Source organism: Carlito syrichta, unplaced genomic scaffold (genome assembly GCF_000164805.1).
Source record: "Carlito syrichta isolate Samal-C Ts95f unplaced genomic scaffold, Tarsius_syrichta-2.0.1 Scaffold302608, whole genome shotgun sequence".
Lineage (NCBI taxonomy): Eukaryota > Metazoa > Chordata > Mammalia > Primates > Tarsiidae > Carlito > Carlito syrichta.
The window spans coordinates 185,209-202,393 of record NW_007246704.1 but is presented as its reverse complement, the minus strand read 5'-3'; the positions used below and the strand labels follow the sequence as shown (position 1 = coordinate 202,393).

The window sequence follows — 17,185 nt, the reverse complement described above, 5'->3', positions numbered from 1 at the left end:
GTAGGCGCGTGCTACCATGCCCGGCTAATTTTTATTTATTTATTGTAGAGATGAGGTCTCAGCAAGTTGCCCAAGCTATTCTCAAACCATGAGCTCAGGCAATCCCCTTACCTCGGCCTCCCAAAGTGCTGGGATTACCGGCTTGAGTCACCACACCCCAGTCCTAAAATTCTATTTTTGGAAGTAATACTTTTTTTTTTTGAGTCGGAGTCTCACTCTGCAGCCCAGGCTGGAGTTTGGCTGGGCTCAGGCAATCTTTTCATCTCAGCCTTTCAAGCAGCTGGAACTACAGGCATATGCCACCACACCTGGCAAATTTTTCTTGATTTATTGTAGAGATGAGGTCTCGTGAACTTGCCCAGGTTGGTATCAAACCCATGGGTTCAGGCAAACCTGTTGCCTCTGCCTCCTAAAATGCTGTGATTACAAGTATGAACTACTGCGTCTGACTTGTTTTTAAATTATACTTAATAAATCTCTACAAAAGTTAAAATAGTTTTTAAACAGCAGCACATCTATCTTAACCTTGGCAGACATTCATCTCAACTCCCACTAGCTCTCGTCAGGAGCCCCTGGGAAGCAGGGCCAGAGATGAAGACAACCAGATGAGAACGTCCTACCATTCCTAGCAAGGGCTTCCTGAGCCTTCAAACATGGTGAACCTGCATCCATTAGGATAAAAAGAAACCTGGTTGGTACAAGGTCTCAGCTGAAAAAGACCCCCCAAGCCCTAATTTTCTACACTCCCCTTCCATATACGGATAAGAAACAAGCACATTCCAGATGTGCAACTAACCTTTCCATGATAACTGAAGAGATGCTGCCACTAGGGTCCTTTATAAACAGTTTTTGGAGGACAAGGTGCACAGCTTTGCTTTAAGGGATTTTTTTTTTTTTAAGAGACAGCGGCTCAGCAATCTTCCTGTCTGTCTCCCAAAGTGCTGGGGATTACAGGTATTAGCCATCACATCACACTGGGCTGCTTCATTGATTTAAAATTCTACTCGAACTGAGTTAAAGGCACAAGTGAGACAAGGAATACATGTGGGGTTTAAATATATGCTCTGGCTGGGCGTGGTGGTTCACTCCTGTAATCCCAGCACTTTGGGAGGCAGAGGTGAGAGGACTGTCTGAGCCCAGGGGTTTGAGACCAGCCTGGGCAACTTGACAAGAACTCATCTCTACAATAAAACAAAAAATTAGGCAGGCATGGTGGTGCTTGCCTGTGGTTTCAACTACTTCGAAGGCTGTGGCAGAAGGATTGCCTGAGCCCAATAGATCGAGGTTGCAGTGGCTGTGAGCATTCCACTGCTCTCCAGCCTGGGTGACAGTGAGACTCCTACTAAAAAAAAAAATAGCCCTGTGTGTTGCTGTGACTCTTAAGCTGCTTGAAGACTTGCAAAGTCAGGCATGGTGGTGTACCCCAGTAGTCCCAGCTACTCAGGAGGTTGAGGTGGGAGGATTGCATAAACCCAGTAGTTCAAATCCAGCCTGGGCAGCATAGTGAGACCTGTCTTAATATAAAAGGACTTGTGAGCAAGGACAGGATGGTTATTTTATTTCTGTATCTGCCCAGGACTTAACACAATGGTTTGTACCCACAGATTATTCATTGGGGGGGGGAGTTGGTTCTATCCACAACATTTTGATTTCTTTAAAACACCATCAATGTACGCGTCTCAAGACTTCATGAATCCAGGAACGTGTGAAAGGACTTAAGTCACATCTTCCCAGTTGGGCTTTGTCATCTCTCTTCAGTAGCCACCTGCCTGGTCTTCCTGCTGCCAGATCCCTTATATTCTGGCTCCATCCAGCTGCCTAAATTCTCTAAACAACACTAATCTTTTTTTTTTTTTAAGATGGAGTCTCAATGTGTTGCCCAGGCTGGAGTGCAGTGGCATGCTCACTGCCACCACAGTGTCGACCTGCTGGGCTCAGATGATTCTTCCACCTCAGCCTTCCAAGTAACTGGAACAATAGGTACATGGTACCTCCACATCTGGCAAATTTTTTTATTTACTGTAGAGATGAGGTCTCACCAAGTTGCCCAGGCTGGTCTCGAACCCATGGGCTCAGGCAATCCTCTCACCTCGGTCTCCCAAAGTGCTGGGATTACAAGTGTGAGCTACTGTGTCCAACCTAATCTGCTTTTTCTTACATCATCCTTTAAGACAGCTCAGGTATTTTGTCTAAAAAGCCCCCTAACAGCCTTTGCTCTCCAATTAGGGTTGAGCCACATGTGTCGAGTCTACTGAAACTATTCCCTTAGAAATCTGTGCACAGCCCATCACTGTTCTTAGCACAAGCCTTATAACCACAGCTTTATGTGTCTGTCTTCCAACACGGAGGGGGTTCCTGAAGATTAGAAATATGTCCTCATCATCTATCACCAGCATCTAGCACAGTGCCTGCCATACATTAGGAGCACAGTAAATGTGTACGTGAATGAATGAATGAAGTCTAACTCACTATTTACCCTGCCCTTCTCCTTAACAAATGTTCTCCCAAAGTATGACTCATCTCTGTCAAATATCTTAGTCAAAATGATTCCTGTACCCAAGATCATTCACCTTTGCCCCAACATCACACGGCCAGCACAAGTATGCTGCAATCACCCCATCCCTCACAATCACCCAACCTTCTCTGCTCAGCAGTGGATAAATGAAGGTTTGGCTTGCCACCTTGATAAGGCTAAATATTGAACTAAAAGAGACAAGAATGCAAGGGACAATCCAAGCAAAGCACATTCCTTCAGTTTAAAGACAGTCTGGCAGACAGTCCATAACAGAAGCAGGGAGACAAAGAGTTAGAATATGATTGTATGTTTCCAAAAGGGTAAGTCTATCCTATCTTTGAAACCTTTTCCTGCATGTAAAAATATAATTTTAGACAAGAGATTTTTCTCCTCTTTGGGAACAGGTTTCTAATGTTATAATGAGGGTCAACAGGAAAATATGAACAATTTTTATTGAAATGTACTTTCAAGCTAATTTTGCTATAACATTTTTCTATAAAGCTAAGGATGCCTACTGAAAGAAAACTCCCATATTAATCTGTGTTTGAGAGAATCAATCTGACTTACTGGCAGTAAATCTGAAAGAAACGTTTTCCTTCTGACTTTTCGTTTATAAGGAATTTCTTCCATTTCATCATCTTCAATCAAATCACCATTAGCATTCTCTAATATTTCCTCGGTCTCTGCAGCAGTTTTTAACCTCTGAGTTTCAGCCTCTTTCATTTGAATAACTGTTTCACCAGCATCCATTTTCAAAACTTCAGATAAGATCTTCAGTATGGCATTTATAATTTCTGCTTGACTCTTGCACGGAATAACGTCCTTTAGGTTCCAAATTGTACCTGGGAAAAAATGAGCATAAGGATAAGAATTGCCTGTGAAATCTTTTATTTAAGTTTAGCTTCCACAAGACGTGCTTTTTCACTCAAGTGTAATTTCAAAAAATCTCGACCCTTTGCCTCTGTTCAGTTTTTATTAAATGTCAAAAAGTACTGAACAGAGGCAGTGCCCTTTGTTACAGCCCTTCACAATCTCCCTTCCTTGGCATACAACGCTGCTTTTTTCTGGCATACTGTGTCAGCAGACCGAGAGAACACTGATCAAATTTCTTTTTAGATGACAAAGTGAGTTGCCTCACTTTCATCTTCGCCTAACCTGCTTTCCTCGGTAGCCTCTACTATTCCAAGAGTGGAATGGAATGTACTAAAATTCCAAGGTCTCATGTACAAACCAAAGAGCAGGTTCTTGGTATTCTGATTATCAAAATAGAAACAAAGCTACCATTAAGGAGATTCTTTTTTTTTTTTTGAGTTGGAGTCTCACTCCTTCGCCCAGGCTGGAGTGCAGTGGCAAGCATGCTCACGGCCACCCCAGCATCAACCTTCTGGGCTCCAGCGATCCTTCTGCCTTGGCCTTCTGAGTAGCCAGAACTACAGACACGTGCTATCACGCCCAGCTATTTTTAATTTTATTGTAGAGACGAGGTCTCACCAGGTTGCCAGGTTGGTCTCGAACCCACAGGCTCAGGCAATCCACTAGCCTCGTCCTCCCAAAGTGCTGGGATTATAGGCTGAGCCACTGAACCCAGCCCAGATTAATTTTTTAAAAAGTGACTACAAAAATACACCTCCTGGCCGTATACCAAAAAGAACTGAAAGGGTCTTGAACAAATTATGTCCATTTTCACAGCAGCCTTATTCACAATAGCCAAAAGGCAGAAGTAACCCAAGCATCCATCAATAGATGAATGGATAAACAAAAGATGGTATTATACATATCATGAAATCTTATACAGCATTAAAGAGGAAGGAAATTCTGACACACGATACAAGCATAGATGACCTATGAAAACATTATGCTCACTCACAGACTCAAAGTAAGAGGATGGAAAACAAACAAAAAACATTAAGCTAAGTGAAACAAACCAGTTCCAAAAAGACAAATACTATATGATCCCAACTCTATGCCATATTTAAAGTAGTCCAAGTCACAGAAAGAATGGTGGTTGACAAGGGTTGGGGGAGGGGGAAAACGGGAAAAATTGTGGCTTAAAGGGTATCATTTCAGTTTTGCAAGACAAAAAGAGCTCTGGAGATTTGTTGCACTACAATTTGAATGTGCTTTACCCCACAGAATTACACATTTCAAAATGATTAAGATGATAATTTTTATATGTAATTTTACAATTAACTTCGCGACTGGCAAATTTTTTACTTTCCTGATACTGAGAATGGGTGAAAATAAAAATCTGAAGCTGGTTACCCCAAACTTCTGTCTTTAAGCACAAGTGAAATGGTCTTTTCTAAATTGTCATCTTTTTCACAATACTGCTGAAAGTTGCAGATATATTCAGTATTTGCCCCAGACACCACTCTGACTAGCATGCTATACTTTCTATTTTTATTTGGATTATAAACCCAAAAAGAGTCTTCCACAATGAGGTAAATTCACGTCAGTTGCAATCAGGAACAGAATTTGGAATGATATAAATTCACATCAATGGTCGCAAATGAGTTCAAATTAAAAATAAAATACAAAACCTCAACATAAATTACTTCTGCAAGGCCAAAGGGTAAGAGGAAAATACACATAGAAACGGAATAAAACACACACTACTAAACAGACCATCAGGTTACTTATTTCTATATTCAGAGATTCTGGAGAGAAAAGGATTGGTGGCAAAGGACTCAAGAAAAACTAAAGTGGCCAATTTCTGAAATCATTGGCTCATAAATAAGAGGGGATCTTGAAAACAGCACCTCTCTATCAGTTAACAGTAGTTTGGAAAACTGAAAACAAATCTGGGCCAGGTGTGGTGGCTCACACCTGTTAGTAATCTCAGTACTTTGGGAAACCGAGGCAGGAGGGCTGCTTGAGTCAGGGGGTTCAAGATTAGCCTGGGCAACATAGCGAGATCTCATCTCTTCATAAATGAATAAAATAAACAAAAATTTAAAAATAAGTAAATAAAATTACAAATCTATTCTAGAAGGTTTCACAACTATAGACAACTACTTGAATTAAGGGCCTCTGCTTAAATATTAAGATTTTCAGAACAGACATAGCATAGAAAGCCCTGCTGTGGTGAATGAAGGAATAATGAAACTTTGGCTCCTGCCTCTCTCCATTCCAAGTTACTAAAAAGGTACACTATTTCCTAAAGCTACATTTTACCTGCTATCAGTGTCTTCAACAGAAGGTATTCCATGGAAGTGACAGGAGAAAGCATTGCTGATTCTAGAACATGCAATGCTGCAGTACTGAAAGATTTCAGTAGCTCTGGGTTATCTTCAGTTACTGTCTGCAAACAATATGCTATAAGACAAAAAATAAGTATTTAGAAACCAATGAATTCTGCGTGGAATAACTTACACCAGTAGAACTTATTGAACAAGTCTGCATCTCTACCACTTCTCTAGACATACATGGCTTCTGTGGACTCTGTCTGCTTTATCTCAAGGATGGTGTACACAAAGGAGGCTTCCCAAACTGTCCATGCTATAAATGATCATTTCTCTTTTCAAATTTCTAATCCTTTACAGAAGTATACATTTATAAGACACAATTAAAAAGGCACTTAATGTCATGGCAATCTCAAATTATTATAAACATTTACAAAAGTTTATCCTCCATTTATGTACTTATCAAGCAAGGGTCAGTAGCAAACAGTAACGAAGTACACTTGTAAAGAATTTCTGTTTATGATAATAAGCCCCAGGTTTTGGGTCACTCTAGCTTTTTTTAAATTCATCATGACCTTAAAAGTTAGGGTTATTTCTGATGAAGCAATAGTTCTTTAAGGAAAAAAGCTATTTTATATACAAATAAGAACAAACTAAGAGATGGGTAAATTATTAGATCATGCCTATCCAAAGTCAAAATGCTATTGCTGTGAGCTAGTTCAGTTCCCAAAATAAATTTGTATACAAATCCATTTATATCTACATATATTAACTGTCATATATTTTCATTAAAAGACTAATTTGCTTCAGCAAAAAGTCGAGATAAGCTGTGATTGCTACTGCAAAGACAATCCAAGTTCTTGGCCAGGTGTGGTGGTTTACTTATAATCCCAGCACTCTGAGAAGCTGAAGTGGAGGACTGCTTGAGTTCAGGAGTTTAAGACCAGCCTAGGCAACACAGCGAAACCTTGTCTCTATAAAAATTTTTTAAAATAGCTGGGCATGATGGCACATGCCTGTTGTCCCAGCTCTTTGGGAGACTGAGGTGGAATGATCACTGAAGCCCAGGAAGTCAAGCTGTAATCATGCTACTACACTCCAGCCTGGGCAGCAAAGTGAGACCCCGACTCAAAAAAAAAAAAGGTATGAAATAATTTTCTTATTGTAATAAAAATTGTCCTCTGGGATTAAATATCACCTACCAATCTCCTAAAAAACAACTGAGCTGTTTTTAAAATACCCATTTACTCACAATCTCCCACCTCACACCAAGATTCCATTTTAAATTTTGTTTTTTAAATTTCGCAGTAGTATTTATATCACTACTTTCTTTCCCTGTTCTGTTCTCTTAAAATTATCTGGTAGAGCCAAGAGAAACACCAGTAAGGGGAATACACATCTCTCTTGCCAGGAGAAAAGGATACCCATCAAGATGATGGGTATAAAAAAACACCCACCATCAATTATTTCTCCAGTCTCACCCAGGATTCTGTTGAGCAGCTCACCCTCTGGTTTCTGTTTCCGCCCCCAGCCTGCTGAGCTGAGGGTACCCAATGGCTCTCCAGCCCAATAAAGAGAAGGTGGGGGAGCCAAGGCTACTGAAGCTGCTGGATTTTGCTTCCCTTACCTCATAGAAGGGAAGGCCTAAATGAAACCTCAGTCACTTCATTCTTCTCTCTCAAAAAACAAAACAAAGAAAAGAAAAAAAAACTCAGCTAGGCACCTAGGCTCATGCCTGCAATCCCAACAACTCAGGAGGCTAAGGTATGAGGTTGCTTGAATCTGGCAGTTCCAGACCAGACTATACGGGGCAACACAGTGAGACTCCGTCTCTACAAAACCAAATTTAAAAATTTTTTTTTCCGTAGAGATGGGGTCTCGCTATGTTGCCCAAGCTGGTCTTGAACTCTTGGCCTCAAGGATGCCCAAGCTGGTCTTGAATTCCTGATCTTTAGTGATCCTCCATTTTGGCCTCCCAAGTGCTGGGATTACAGAAATAAGCCACTGCATCCAGTCTTTATTTATTTATTTTTCTGTCTCTACCAAAAAACTTTTCAAAAAATTAGCCAGGCTGGATGTGGTAGTTCACATCTGTAACCCCAGCACTTTGTAAGGCTGAGGCAGGTGGATTGAGCCCAGGAGTTTGAGACCAGCTTGGGCAACATAGCAAAACCTCATCTCTACCAAAAAATTAGCCAGGGGTGGTGGTGCACACCTGTAGTCCCAACTACTTGGGATGCTGAGGTGGAAGAATTGCCTGAGCCTGGGAGGTTGAGGTTGCAGTGAGCCGTGATCGTCATGATCATACCACTGCACTCCAGCCTAGGCAAGAGAGCGAGACTCTGTCTCTAAAAGATAAAAACAAAAACACAGGCAATCAGTTTTCTGCTGGAAGTATGAGAGAATAGTACAAGACATTTAAGTAAGTCTAAATTCCAATTAACTTTGGCTTAAAGGCCTGTGGTTGTATGTTACTGTTTCTTAGTAAATGGAGCTGAAGACTTCAAGAATTAATAAAGGCTTCTAAGAATGGTAAAAGACTAGAAACTGCACATGCTTACATAATCTACATTCCCTCTTTCAGAGCCAAAAGGAGGAAAATTACATAAGTAAAGTATGAATCACAGATGTAGAGATTTTAAACAAACAGAACTCAGCTATACATTTATATACGAGAAAAAAATTACTCTCTAGAATAAATATGCTATGTCTGCATAAAAATTTTTGAATAAGGCTACACATACTTAATAGATCATCTTTTCTTCACTTACCTACTGAAATAGCCAGGTCAACATTGGTGGAAAACCTACTTAAATACTTTAATACAATCTCCAAACACCCTTCTTTGTTGAATATAGATACTGCTCTACTACTGCATTCACTAAATTGAAGGGGGAAAAAAAAGTTTTACTATTCACATTTTAACATTAAGAAATCAACCACAGAAAACCATGAAAAAACAAATTAGACTTTATAAACCAAAGAGTTAGAGTCAAACACCCACCATTTTTATAGATGAAGAAACTAATGCCCATTCACATTCACTGTACATACGAACTGACAACCTGTATTTTATTTCTAGCAAATGAGACCTTTTTTTTTTTTTTTTAGATGGAGTCTCAGCATTGACCTGCTGGCTCAGGTGATTCTTCCGCCTCAGCCTTCCAAGTAGCCAGAACTACAGGCACACATTACCACGCCCAGCTAATTTTTTGTATTTATTGTAGAGATGAGGTCTCACCATGTTGCCCAGGCTGGTCTTGAACCTGCAGGCTCAGGCAATCCTCTCGGCCTTGGCCTCTCAAAGTGCTGGGATTACAGGTTTGAGCCACTGTGCCTGGCACAAATGAGACCTTTTAATCAATCTCTTTATCATGATGTCAGTCTCCCTACTGAAGGCTGGAGGTGAAAGAGATCTTGGAAATCATTTAATTCAACTCTCCATTTCACAGACAAGAAGACGCAGGCTCCAGTCAAGTGATCCATCAGAAGATCACGCATTTTGTTAGTGGTAGAGCCAGGACCAGAAACTGGGTTCCTTGGATGTGACCCATTGTTCTTTCTTTCCACTACACCACAATGATAATAAGCTAAAGTAAGGATAAAGGGCCTCTATACTTATCAGACAAAATCTACAAATATAAAAGGAAATAAAATTATATGCATTCCTTTCAGACTTTAATTATCATTTCATCAAGCAGAATTTGTAATCTGTAACAGAAATTGCAATAATAAGCATTTTTGAAATTATACTACCTTTTAATAAAAGACCCAGAAAGCTGTCAATGTTATAAATAAGCATACATACTAAATATAGGGTAAACAAAGCTATTACAGTAATCCTCCATGTTTTAAGAGAAGGGTATTCCTCTATACATATCACATAAACATAACACACTAACAGCTAACAGAGCCGACTAAATTATTAAATGCTATCTAGGGAAAATACTTTGCCTGCAATCTATCTATCTAGTTATTGCAGCACTAAAGGAGCCCACAGTATAGTCAGAAAGACAAGACATACATAGTGTAAAGGTAATTTAAAATATAAATAGTGAAACAAAAATGTTAAGCACTATGGTAACTGTAAATGAGACAGACAGGGCTCACAGCATTCAGAAAAGAGAAATTACCTTGGAGACAAATCCAGACTTTTTTTTATTTTTTGAGTTGAAGTCTCACTCTGTCACCCAGGCTAGAGTGCAGTGGCACACTGCTCACGGCCATCACAGCCTTGACCTGCTGGGCTCAGGTAATCTTTCCGCCTCAGCCTTTCAAATAGCTGGAATTACAGGCACACGCCACCACACCTGACTAATTTTTTGATTTATTGTAGAGATGAGGTCTCACCAATTTGTCCAGCCTGGTCTTGAACCTGTGGGTTCAGGCAATTCTCTCAACTCAGCCTCCCAAAGTGCTGGGATTATAAGCATGAGCCACCGCACCTGGCCCCAGACTCTTTTCATAAAAAGTTTTTTAAACTTCCAAGTTCAACAATTTATATAAATTAAAGTTATCTGGTGCACAGCATTTGCCTGTTTGCTCAAATGCCATTTCCTCGGATATGATCTCCCCAATCTTTCTGGCGGGATGCATCCACTAGTTTAAAATGCAATAACAGGCAAGTTCAGATTGCTCCGCAGGCAGCTTTTCAGGATCCAACTAATCTTGTATTCTAAGAAACACCTGTGCTTTTAGGTCACCATTATAATCACTGCTGAAGATAAGGAACTACGACAGAATTTGCTAGAAATGTGGGACATAAAATGGGACAGAAAAAAGTGAAGCCAGGTTGTGTGTTCAGTCATCCATCTCTGGCAGCAAGTCCACCCCCATTCCCTTACAAGCATGGGGCCAAGGAGCTCTGCTTAGGCATCTACTTCCCACTCAGATGGTGGCTGCCAGGGAAGGGGTGTAAAGCACCAATCACAGTCTGTGGTCTCCCCGTCTCATTCCAGATGTCAAACCAGAGCAGCTACTGCACCAGAGCCTGACCAGTATAAGACAGATGCTACTTAGGGCTTGTGGGCCATGATGGCAAAGAGGAATAGCAGGTGCTAACGGTTATGATTCCTCTTAATTTTGTCAGCAGCACAGACTGTAGAGAAGAGGTGTAAAAAGATGGATTGATGCTATGAGAAGTGACTGAGAAAGTTACCCGATAGTCCCTCTTACCAAGCATCAACATCATGGAGTTACAAGCCTACCAAGGAAACTGAGCTTCCTATGCAGGTGAACAGAAAGAGGAGAAGCGCTGCAGCTAACGGCTGTGTCTGGAAAGCATCTTACCATATATTCCACAGCACATTCACAGCCTCATTGGCTATGTTCTCAATGGCATTTTTCTTCTGATCTTTTTTCTCCTGTGGAGACATCTCATTTGAATCCAGTCCAGCACTGCACTGTAACCAAATATCATGATTAGCACCCTGGTTTCAAAGAATAATAAAAAAGGCTAATGATGGTGACATTACAAAGCTAAACATCAGAATCTGTAGTGGTGAACAAACCAGTCAAATTCTCGTAAGTACAATTTCCACAATCCTACTTCCCTTTTGTCAAGAAATACGGACAAGAAAAGTTCTCAAGTCATTGTGCAAACTGGATATAAGCACTTCACATTTTAAATGAAAGTACAAAATCAATACAAAGTATGTTACCCAATGTGATAAAAGATAGTAATAAAGGCAAAGAAAGAGATCATAAATAAGAGCTAACAGTTATACAGTGCCTCCCAAGACACTCTTCTAGGCACTTGACATCTAAGTTACTTAATCCTCACAACAAACATATGAGGTAGATGAACTATTACTCCAATCTCTAACCACAAATAGGAAACCGAGGCACAGGGAGGCTGCTGAAAGGATAGCTCACTATGTAGTAAAGCTGGAATTCAGACCCAGGCATTCAGACCCAGCCCCTTAAGCATAGTGCAGGGCACCCTCTAAAGCAAGGCTTCTCCATTCAGACACCAATGACATTCTGGACCAGATAATTCGTCATCTGGGGTGCGCTGTCATGTGCACTGTGGAACATTTCATGGCATCCTGGCCTCTCCCCACTAGATACCAGTAGTAACCTTACCCCCAAAATAAGTAACAATGCAAAATGTCACCAGATATTGCCAGATATTTGGCAATATCTGGTGACATTTGTCCTGTGGGACAAAATCACACCCAGCAGAGAATCACTTCTTTAAAGGGAAGAGGACTGAAGTCTCTCATCAAAACTGGATATCCCTTACAAAGCCTTAGGTGAAATATTACCCATCAATACAGATGAATGGACCAGAGGCACACCATAAAGAATGCCTTAACCCTGAAACTATATTAAACAATAAGAATGGCATGATATTAAATATGATAACTTAATGTAATCTCCATAGCAAGTTCCTAATGTCTGTGTCCCAGCTTGCTTCATCACCTGGAAAATGGGAATGCTAATACCTGCCTCATAGGATCACTGCGAAGTATAAATTAAACAATATATAAAGTATAAACACAGGTACCGGCCTCATCAACATTTGTATACCTAACCCTGAATATTGTACTCCACATCTTTATAATAAAAAATAAATTAAATTTTTAAAAAAAGTATAAAAACAGTATTGGTACACAAATAAGCAATCAATAAATACGAGTCATTTTTACTGTAAGAAGTTTAAAGTCTGAAGGAGTGAGTCTGTCTAGTTCTAGGAAGTCTTTGTCAACTATCACATAAATAAAGGTAATCAATATAAAATAAGAGAGATTAGTATCAATGATAAGAGATCACTATTTCCAGGCAATGAAATTCCCATAAGATATTTTGAGAGACAATAAAGTCACACCAAAGTACTAAAAAAGTCTGAGTTTGCATCTTAACAGTTATAGCTGGAAGCTGCCACCAAAACACTTTACAAACTGCATACCTCTCTTAGCACAGCAACCAGAGGTGTCATGATATCCTTAGTCACCATGTCATCACACACTTCAAAACCTCCACAAGCACTGAGATTTCTGCACAAGAAGTTAAAAACATGTTACTTTCACATCGCATGTCACAAAACACTACAAAACTCTCCAATTTATTTCTATTTTTAACCATACTTAAGGTTTCCCAGAGGAAACTGCTTGTTATGCCTGTCATATGCTGCAGAACCAAGCCAGGTTTCCACCTGTTCTGACTCTTGTTCTAACCAAATTACTTTGTTGTGTAACAACTTGGTTCTGAGGTCTGAGACAGTACACATGTACACAGCTACAATAAAGGGAGCGGGGGAAGACTTTCTCATTTAATGTGAATGAATCAGATGGTGCATGAAGGAGTCTTTTCTTGAAATCAAGACTGCAAGGGCAGCAAGGCTAGGGGCTGCTGAGAAGGGTCCCACTGAAGAAGCCCCAGCTACATTTAATTTTAACTGGAAAGACACTGCTTGCCTTGAGTGCACAGCACTATACCAGGCATAAAGGACATGGAGGTGGTAAGTCAGAAATCACCCCCACAAACTGCCAGGAACCCCCAGTTGTGTGTATGTTTGAGGGAAGGGAAGGGCTTTCTACACGCTGTTTCCTCCCTAGGAGTAAAAGGATGTCTAATGTCTAAACTCTCTCCATTAACAGGTTAAATCCCCACTCATCCCTCAGACCTCACCTCAGTCATCACTGGCTCAGGGTTTTCTTTCCTGAGCCTCCATTTTTATCTTTATTTTAGATTCACCTCTCCAAGGTACGGGAGGGGGACAAAGCTCGGAAAACACGGCCTAGTCAGTGCTCAAAGTCACATAACCAGACCAGAGTTTAGCAAAGCAATGGTCCCTGAATCCCCATTTATACCCTCTCATGACATCCTCTGTAACCACCATTGGTTGTAATTATACATGTGTGTGATTATTTGGTTAATGCTTATCTCCCTCAGTAGAACTTAAGATTCACTGAGCACAGTGGCTCATGCCTGTAATCCCAACACTTTGGGCAGCTGAGGTGAGAGGATGGCTTGAGCCCAGGGGTTTGAGACCAGCCTCAGCAACATAGCAAGATCTTGTCTCTACAAATAATTTAAAAATTAGCTAGATGTGGTGGCGCACGTCTGTAGTCCTAGTTGCTCAGGAGGCTGAGGGTGGGAGGATCACTTGAGCCCAGGAGGTCGAAGCTGCAGTGAGCTCTGATTGCACCACTGCACACCAGCCTGAGTAACAGAGTGAAACTCTATCTCTAATAATAATAATTTTTTAAAATAGATTTTAAGATTCATTAAGGACAGAAATCCTGTCTGTCTTGTTTACTACCCCATGCCCGCAGCCTAGCCCAGTGCCTGGCAACCAGTAGGCATGAGATATATACCGGGGGTGCGAAAACAATGTATACACATTTTAAGAGATTTTATCTACACATTACTTTTCAGAAGTGTCTGGACGCTGATGGTAACCACTTTGAGCATCTCTTGTAATTGCAGAAGTCAAATGTGACTTGTCCATTTTTTGTTACCAGTATATTTTTCCTTTCTTAAAATGTATAGGCTTTTTTTTTGGCACCCTCTGTATTTGCTAAATCAATGAATGAAACTTAATAAATAAAGACAGCTAAAAGAACTACAGATATTAACCTCTACTCTTGCCCCCTCTGCAGTCCATTCTCTGCACAGCCACCACAGAGGTCTTTTCAAAAGGTGTTAGATTATGTCACTCTCCTGCTTGTCTTTCAGCCACCCCACAGCGTATTCACCTCTCTAATCTCTTCTATGACTCCCCAACCTACTCTCCTCGGTCACACCAACCTTTCTGTTCTTCAACCACACTAAGAGTTCCTGCCTCACTTCTTTGATGTTGTTGTTCCATCTGTGGGGAATGCCTGGGTCTCTCGTCCTTCAGTGTTGAGTAGCATACATCATCTAAAGAGCGACCAATTTAAACTTCCCATCCCCAACTCACCAGCATCTCCTTTTAACATAGCACGTCTCACTGATACTGTTTTACTGTTTTACTCGTTTCCTGTCTCTCCACCAATATCGCTTCTGCCGAGAGAGATCTCGGTTCTCTTGCTCAACGTTCTGACTGCCTAAAGTTCCCTGCACCTAGAACAATTAGTGGCACAAGGACTGGAAGAGTTCATTCAACCATGTGACTCTACGGAGGGTTTTTGGAGAGGGTAAAACGTGCGACAGGCGTGAGGACAGGACGCCCTGTCAGATGGCTGCTGCAGTGGACAGATGAAATGCTTTGGCCCAGGGGCACTGGGGTCCCTCTGGAGCCTGGAGATTGGGTTCAGGCAGCACGACAGTGCCAGGCGCACAGAAAGCGCTGGCTGACTGCTGCGACTGCCTTGACCCCAGGCGAGGGAGGCTAGCAGAGGGCACCTGCCCGGACCCTTCCCGGCTCACCTTAGCGCGCCGGCTGCAGTCTCCCTGACGGCCAGGCTGGGGTCGAGCAGCAGAGGCCCGAGCCGGCGCACAGCGTCGCGGCGCGCCAGGCCAGGGAGCACCGGCCGCTGCTGCACCAGCCGGGCCAGCCCCGCGCACGCGCACTCGCGGACCTCTGCGCTCGGGTGCTGGAGCTGCGGGCGAGAGTGAGGTTTCAGGGCAGCGCAGTGCGCACGCGCGCCGGGATTAGGCCAGCAAGGGCTCCCGCCAGCGCCTGCCCCCGGCCCAGCGGAACCCGCGCTCACCTTCTCCAGCATCTCCGCTGCCGGCCCGTCGTCCTCCTCGCCTTCAGTCCCATTAGCCGCCGCAGCCGCCTCGGCCTGACAGCCGCCCGTCGGGGAGAACTGTGGTCGCTTGAAGCGCTTCGTCCGGCTCTTGCCCATGGCTACGTTCTCTGTGGGGAGAGACCAAGAGAGGAGGGAAGCAGCAGGCGGCAGAGGCTGCAAAGCTGGTAACTAGGTCTTTCCGCAGAGGAGCCTTCGAACCTCCGCTCAACTCGGCCCCCTGACGGCCCAAGCACACATGGGGAAGCAGCGCGCAGGCGCGCGGCACGCCGGCGACGGGGAGGGGACGAACTCGGAGAGTGCGCAGGCGTGCAAGAGCATCTGGGCGGGGCCAACTTTGGCAGAGGGGCGGAGCCTGCGCGTTTTCCGAAAAAGGAGAAGGCTGTACTTAAAATAGCAGCACATACTCCACCTCCACCAGCTGGGTGACGTTTGTCCAGTTACTGAACCTTGCCAAACCTTTACTTCCCTAATAATCAAGTGCTATTAAGGTGATCTCACTTGCAAGATTATTGAGAGGTGATAAAATCGTGTAAAGCGCTTAACAACAATCCTGACGTATAGTAGGTGCTCAAAAAGTATTAACCACGGTGACCACAATGTTACTTTGTATCCCCAGCTACTGTCAGACAGAGGGTCTAGTTAATTTTTAGAATAAATGTACGTCTAGGCCGGGCTCAGTGGCTCAGTCTGTAATCCTAGCACTTTGGGAAACCGGCCCAGGCAACTTGGCGAGCCCTCGTCTCTACAATAAATAAAAAATTAGCCGGGCGTGGTAGCTCGCGCCTGTAGTTCCAGCTATTTGGAAGGCTAAGGTGGAAGGATCGCTAGAACCCAGCAGTTCGACCCTGGGGTGGCCGTGAGCGTGCCATTGCACTCCGGCTTAGGGAACGGAGTGAGACTCCAACTCAAAAAAAAAAGTACAGCTATATTTGTTAAAAACAGAATCCCTTAAATTAATCTCCCTGCCTCAGTTTCCTCATCGGTGAAATGGGGACATTGATAGTATATACTTAATGTAGTTGTTATGAAGATTAAATGTGTTAATATGTTTAAGGTACTGAGAACAGAGACTAGCACATAATGAGCAATATAGAAATGTTTGGTTGAAACTTTTATTTAATAATTGGTAAAAGGATTATTTTGCAAATATTTATTGAACATCAATCAGTACAGTGCTTGGCATTGGTGGAAAACAACGACTGAGACAGTTTTGGCCCCTGTCCTCTGTCCTTGTCCTTATGGAGTTTACATCCAGTCAGAGATGTGTTGAGTACAAAATTATGAGTAACTATTTAATTGCAATTGTGATAAGTGCTAAGGAGGAAGGAGAAGTACAGAGAATCTTAAGCAGTCTTTTATCATTAGGAATGTATGAGTAAGCACTCAATCTATTCAGAGCGCTCAGGTCAATACTGTATGAGAGAACAGTTCCATCCCATGGCAACCCTACCCTCAAGGAATTGACTGTCTAGTAAGGAAAATAACATTAATTACCATAGCAAATATTATAAAACAATCACAGAGGCATAACTCATATTGCTTGGGCCTATAAAAAGCCAACTTTAGGTACAAGGAAACCTTGGAGTCACTAAATATATGTTGGTGGGTTTTATTTCCTGGATGTCTCTTATCTGGCCACTGATCTCCTGCCACCTGCTTAGTCCAAGCTACTGTCTTTTTTTGTCTTGACCATGTGGCCTTCTGGTCTCTTCATTTCCACTCTTCCCATCCCCCATCCACAGAGTAGCTAGAGTAATCTTTTCAAAATATCCCTCCACCTTTCTGGTTTTTTTTTTTTTTTTTTT

At 42.2% G+C, this 17,185-nt stretch overlaps 1 protein-coding gene across 2 annotated transcripts in view; it reads right to left on the bottom strand.

Annotated features, from left to right (window-relative positions):
* HEATR3 (HEAT repeat containing 3) overlaps positions 1-15,625 on the bottom strand; it is a 46,978-nt gene extending 31,353 nt beyond the window's left edge. For both annotated transcript variants that reach the window (XM_021711810.1, XM_008057010.2), the window contains exons 1-7: positions 15,339-15,625; positions 15,055-15,227; positions 12,608-12,695; positions 10,987-11,099; positions 8,469-8,578; positions 5,690-5,830; positions 3,083-3,357 (exon numbers count right to left, since the gene is read on the bottom strand). In XM_021711810.1, the coding sequence (XP_021567485.1) occupies positions 3,083-3,357; positions 5,690-5,830; positions 8,469-8,578; positions 10,987-11,099; positions 12,608-12,695; positions 15,055-15,227; positions 15,339-15,476 (1,038 nt within the window). In that variant the 5' untranslated portion in view covers positions 15,477-15,625. The remainder of the gene's footprint in view (positions 1-3,082; positions 3,358-5,689; positions 5,831-8,468; positions 8,579-10,986; positions 11,100-12,607; positions 12,696-15,054; positions 15,228-15,338) is intronic.
* Between the last annotated feature and the right edge of the window lie 1,560 nt (positions 15,626-17,185).